Raw genomic sequence first — 6,783 nt, forward strand, 5'->3', positions numbered from 1 at the left:
CTCACACTATAGTTTGGAAGAAAATACTGGAGAAAAATATACCTGATGAAAGCTTATAATCCAAACTATTTAGATAACTCTTTAAAATTCAACCAGAAGAAAATGAATAGTATGATTTTAAAAAGGCAAAAGATCTGAAAACATTTCACTAAAAAAAAAAAATAAGAAGACTCACTATAGTTTGGAAGAAAATACTGGAGAAAAATATACCTGATGAAAGCTTATAATCCAAACTATTTAGATAACTCTTTAAAATTCAACCAGAAGAAAATGAATAGTATGATTTTAAAAAGGCAAAAGATCTGAACAAACATTTCACCAAAGAAGATACAGAAATGAAAAACAAGTCTGTGAAAAGATAATTAACATCATCTGTCATTACAGAATTTTAAACTAACACCATTAAACACCTACTAGAATAGTAAAATTTCAACACACAAACAATACTAAATACTGGCTAAGATGTGAAGCAACAGAAACTTTCATTTATTGCTAGTGGGAATGTAAAATGGTACAACCATTCTGGAATATACTTTGACAATTTTGTTTTCATTGAGTTTATTGGTACTTTTTAGGTATACAGCACAGTTACATTCATCATTGGGTTCTTGTACCTTTACATGACAGGTCTTGGTTCTCATTTTTTCCCCATACCCCTGCCCTCCCTTCATCCCCTCCACCCTTCCCTATTTACAAAAACTTTGTTTCCATTTTATCATTTTCTCCTATTTTTCCTTTTCCCTTATTTCCTTTCCCCTACCCTTCCCACTTCCCCTACACCTTTAGTTCTGATAATTTCTTATAAAATGAAACATATTCTCACCATAATGTCTAGCAATTATCCTTCTTCATATTTACCAAGTGAGTTCAAGATTTATGTCCTCACAAAGCCTGCGCATGAATGTTTACAGTAACCTCAAAATCACCAAAAAGAAAGAAAAAATGGAAGCAAAAATTTTGTAAATAAAGAGAGGAAGAGGGGTAGAAGAGAGGGGAGGGGAATGGGGAAAAAAGAACAAGATATATCATGTAAAGGTACAAATCCTCTACGATGAATGTGTTCATTTTGTATATCTAAAATGTAACAATAAACATAATTAATTATTTAAACAATGATCAAAACATAGAAACAACCATAATGTCTTTCAGTAACTATATTAATAATAAACTGTGACACATTTGAATAAAACATTATTGAACATACAGAAAAAGGAGCTATAAGCCATGGAAAGACATGAGGGAATTTAAATGCACAATACTACATGTAAAAAGCCAATCTAAAAAGCCTACATGGTCTATGCCTCCAAATGTATCCCCTTCTGGAAAAGGTACAATAAGGAGATTACTGGTTGCCAGGAATTTGGAAGAAGGGAAGGATGAATAAGGAGAGAACAGAAGTTTTACTTAAAGTAGTAAAACTGTTCTGTATGTCACTATAATGTTGGATACAGGTCATTACAGTTTAAAACCCAAAAATGACAGCACCAAGTAGAAATTCTAAGGCAAATCAATGGCTTTGGTTAATATGACACCCCAATATTGATTCACTTTTAACAAATTCACTGTGGTACAGGATACTGATGATAGCAGAGGCTGTGAATGGGCTGAGCAGGGGAAATGGAAAATCTCTGTGCTTTGTGTTTAGTTTTTTATGAACCTAAAACTGTGCTTTGGAAAGCTTCTCCTCTTTCTTCAACCTAACACGTTCTTCAGGTTATTTTTATGTGCATTGAAATCTGAGAATCACTTCAATTTTGTGTTTACATATCTTTGTGGTACAAAAGCAAATATCAAATTGATTTAAAGTAAGTTTTAATAACTTTTTCTCATTGGAAATAATAAACAAGGTGAACATTTATGAAAAATCATTAAATTATCTGCCATCCATAAATTAATAAAATGATCATGGAATAACACTAAAATAGACTTCCTTGGGGAAATATCTATATCTTTATTAAGAAGAAATGAAAACATAAATGACTTGTGATTTTTACTTTCTGTACAAACATGATAAATCATGTATAGTGGTGAAATCATTATCTATATTATCTTTTACTATAAGACATGTTAAACAATTCCAAACACAGTAGCCAGAAATAGTTGTCTTTTAAATTAGAGACAATTATGAAAGAACTGCTCACTTTGATGTGTTTATTTGATAAAAAGATAGCTACATGTTTCCTCCTATACTTCCTGTTTCTATTTTTAAAAATAGAGCAAGCAGCTATTCTAGTAGCTCTTTTACATAACTTGGCCACAGATGAAACTTTGGCTCAAAGAGCCTACCTAGAATCCATAGCTATAAAAATCTAGTTGTAATGGTGCTGACTCAATAACAACGACTCAAAAACAATCTCTTCAACCCCAAATCCAAGGAACTGAAACTTAATGTGAGCATTAAATAAGACAAGCTTAACATCAAAAGCTTAATTCTGGCATGTGTGTATGTGTGCTCCACTCACACTTCTATTCTCATCATTTCTAGTTTTCTTATTTCTTTAAGAACTCATTTAGTCTAGTATTTAGCATTTCCTAAGCAAACAAAGTAGAATGGCGATTTGATCAGTTCTCATGTACTATTAATGTACATCATCTACCCCTTCTATACACTAACACAGACATACACACTTGCATACACACCAACCACATTCATCTGTTCAGCAGCTCCTGTATTTGTCCAAGTGGGTTCTAACTTTTGTCATCAACCTCATATGAGCACAACTGTATTATTAGCAGCAGCACCTGAGAACATTAGCCTCAAGCTCTTAAATAAAGTTGTACACTATATTTGAAGTAGACTCAAGTACTCCAGAGATTCAGAAAATCTAAAACTCTTTCTCAAGTGGCTGCAACCTCAGTATTTCAAAATGAATGATTGTCAAACTGATTTCTTATAAAAACAAGATACAGCTGTCAATTAAAGTACATCCACCTCTACTGACCAACTCTTTTCCATTTAATTCGTTATCAGGTCAAAAATGAGGCAGGGTAAATGTTGAATCTGTACTTGCCCAATAACAACTATTCCTTTGTTTTTTTTATGTGGATTCAGATGTCCTTATGGATACTCAACCCAGGAGCATTATGTCACATTCACACATATTAGTCTATGTCTGCCGAACACTGAGTTACCCCTGTGCTCATAAACCCACTTATATTGATGATTTCTTTATTGACTATATTTGCTTTTCAATGCAACAGGCCAGACAGAAGAATCTGTTTGTCAGGTGTGGGAAACTTCTACCCCACATCCAGTCGATGCATTCCATATGTGTATTTTGATACATATATCTGTACCAATTATCCTTCCCATCCTTTTCTTATACAAATCTATAATTATTTTTCTTTATATTTAAGAAACACTAGCCTGAGACTGACATACGAGGTTTTCTCATCATGGAAACTGACTGTGAACACACAGTATCCATAATTAGTCAAACTAAGACATTCTTTATTTTTCAAGAGTGCGCAGTGAACTGATCAAGATAACACAAACCTCTTTCTACAGGTCCCTTTCCAAAGGAAATCCAGGAGAAAGTCTAATCACACGTTCTCTGGGTCCTTAGGAACTGAGCACCAAACATCACTCTCTAGTGAAAATCCCCCATGTCGAGGCGTAGTACTGGATACCTAATTCGGGTCAGACTCTGACCCTTCAGAGGTCCCGTCAAGCTTAGCTCCTCACACAGAGAGAAGCATATTCTGTCGGTGCTCCGTTCTCATTTCTTACCTGTCTTGGATTCATTCTGATAATGCAATGGAGCATAAACAATGGCTTGTCTGATTTCCTGCAAGTGTGGGTTAGAATAAACTTCGGGCCCTTCCTGTGTCCTGAACCAGGGGTCGTTGTCATAAATTTTAGCTTCTGATTGTGGTGTTTGGGAATTTGGCCTAGTGCTCACTTCAGTTTGCTCACTCCTCACAGGCTGGATAACATCAATCTGTAAGAAAAAAGTACATTTTAATTAGCAAACTGGGAAAGGTTAGATGGTGTCATACATTCAGAGAAGTCACCCACAGTTCCTCACTTATGCTGACAGTATCTACATTTTTAGCAGACCCTTGATTAATGGTTGAATATTTTGGGGGCTAGTATATTCTTCCCAAATAGTTACCTTGTGCCTTATTAGGAATCACTTTTGAGGTCACAGAACATTTTTTCAGTGCTGAGGAATGAACCCAGGGTCTTCACACTGAGCTATATTCCCTGCACCTTTTTTTGACAAAATCTCCTCAAGACATTAATTTTCTCAGGCTATGCTCAATCTTGTAGTTCTCTTACCTCACCCTCCCAGACTGCTGGGATTACAGTCATGTGCAACATTTTTCATTTTCTCTTCAAGATAAAAAAAAAACAACACAACCCTAATTAAAAGGAAAAGAATAATATTTTATTAAAATGAAAATTTCAGTCATCTTAGAACTCAATGGGAGTATGAAATGTACTGTAAAGTAAAAAGAGAATAAGTATAAAACAGACCGGACATTTCCTATTATTTTATTAAGTCAGTAGACAACACACAAGACTGTCAAGTTACCTGATAAACAGCTGGAAGTTGTCAGTATATCAACAAGATTCCTGTCAGACTTTTCAATCTGTATACACCTGTCAGTTCAGTTACTTGGTCACTTTCCCTCAAAGAACAAACCGCCTCATTTCCATGGACAATTTTGTTAGAATGAATATAGTACTGTACCTCTGAAACTCCTGTAACAATCTGTCAAAGTCATGGGTGCCACAAGGCTGGTGACCGTGATATGGTAGATAGAGAAGATAAACAAAAACACAGACCCTACCTTATAAGCCTATTGTACTTTACAGTTTACAAAGAACTTTTTTAAAAATAGAGATAAAAGTCACCTTTTTAATGTACAGTTGAGTGGTTTTCAGAATACAAGTACTTTTTGTACTCTCCAAAGACCATTTTGGAATAAGATCCAAAAGATGCTTTTATATACACTGATAAAATAAAACTCAAAATGGATGTAGAATGGTCAAAATAAAAGCAAAACTCTTTGTAAGCTTTAGAGGTTTGCTGATAGGGAAAAGTTGCTGCTTGCTGCTTCAAGAACCCAAAATGAAATAATTTTTGGTTCTTTGTTAGTGTTCTCCGGGCTTGCAAAAACTCTGGAGAAAACAGTCTGTCCTTGGCATGGATATTTCAATGGACTTGCAAAACTGATGTGAGGCAGTTTCCCATGAGCCCATAAGCCTTATTTATTTCCAAAGAATGCTGAACTATGTACATATTGCCTCTTGTGCTTTCTGTTATGAAGCCTTGATCCTGCCTTAACTCATGGGAACACTTGTCAGGTTTTTAAACTGAAACTGTGTATTATGGTTTGCAAATCTCTTTTGCAACCAAATAAAATTGTCTTTGCTTTCATTTTAAATTTGTTCATGATTTGTGGCTCACAGTATCCACCATATTTTTAGCAGTTCCCTTCTCTACTGGTTCCTTAAACAAGCTCCTTCTTAGGAAATATTTAGTCCCAGTGACCTACTGGTATCCTTTGGATTACTTTCAGAAATGCTAAACAACCCAAATGGAGAAAATACTTCAAGTGCCTATCAATAAAGGAACACCTTCAAATTTCCCAAATAACCCTTATTAATTCAGCTATAAATCACAATTTTCTTAGTTAACGCAGAAAAAAATATGACCAAGCTTAAGTCACGTGGATTTTACTTCAGAGTAAATTATTTAGATTATTAGCTTGAATAGTTTCATATTTTACAGGCTCGACTATGACAGAATATAGTTTTTTAAATTATCATTTACTTAAGAATAAAGAAAATAATATTTAAGAAAATTTCCCTATTTGAGAAGACAAAGCCTTAACACAGGACATAGTGACTTACTGATCTTAACAACCTTAATAGCATTTACCAAGATAAATGTCTTTGGGTTGGTTTAAAATTTGACAGCTCGGTGGGAACAACATTTAATATTGTATGTAGAATGATTGTCTATATATGCCTATGGCATTTCTGAAACATTCCATAGGCTTACTGCCTCTTCATCTGTAGTTTTCCGTCACACACACACACACACACACACACACACACACACACACACACACACACACACACACACACACACACACACACACACACACACACACCCCAAATTCCTTCAAAGAACCTCATTTGTGATTATTTTTCAGGAGTTTCAATTTTTTTCCACAAATATATTGCCTCATGTTTCATTCTTCATTTAGTTCAAATATCCATGCAAATTTTAATCCAAAAGAAAGGCTTAAATTTATTCTCCAAACCTTGTAGGAAAAATTGCCTTCCAAATGTCCTGTCTTTTGTCCTCTTCCTCAGTGTGTCCAAATACACTACGGAGAACTTCGCACAGTAACTAGGCCCAGCTCATGCTTCTTTATCTGCTGGTATGTTTTATGAAGAAACCTCATTATTATTATTGAGTTATGATTTACTGTGATAAATGACCCCTCAGTGAAGTTATTTATGGGTTCATTCTTTCATTCCAAAACTTTAAGGTATTTATGTGAAAATTAAAAAAAAAAAAAAAGCTAAAGCCACATAACAGGCAAGAGCTGAGCCTTCAGACTTCTCTGGTTTTTTCTTTTTAAATTAATTTTATTGGTACATTTAAGGTATACAATATAATGACATTCATCATTGGAAATTTGCACATTTACGTAATCCATCTTGGTTCATATTTTCCCCATTCCCCTGATTTTCCTTTGAACTCTAGATTGCTGCCCACACCCCTTGATCTATTTATCATCTATCTATCTCTATCTATCTAT

At 34.5% G+C, this 6,783-nt stretch overlaps 1 protein-coding gene across 1 annotated transcript in view; it reads right to left on the reverse strand.

Moving 5' to 3' along the window:
• Positions 1-3,662: 3,662 nt before the first annotated feature.
• The window catches only part of Btla (B and T lymphocyte associated), a 30,206-nt gene continuing 27,085 nt past the window's right edge, over positions 3,663-6,783 (reverse strand). The window contains 1 exon segment of the mRNA XM_033768062.1: positions 3,663-3,964. Within this exon segment, the coding sequence (XP_033623953.1) occupies positions 3,720-3,964 (245 nt within the window). The 3' untranslated portion in view covers positions 3,663-3,719.

This window comes from Fukomys damarensis, unplaced genomic scaffold (genome assembly GCF_012274545.1).
Source record: "Fukomys damarensis isolate Sample0158 unplaced genomic scaffold, DMR_v1.0_HiC HiC_scaffold_24, whole genome shotgun sequence".
NCBI classification, from domain to species: Eukaryota; Metazoa; Chordata; class Mammalia; order Rodentia; family Bathyergidae; genus Fukomys; species Fukomys damarensis.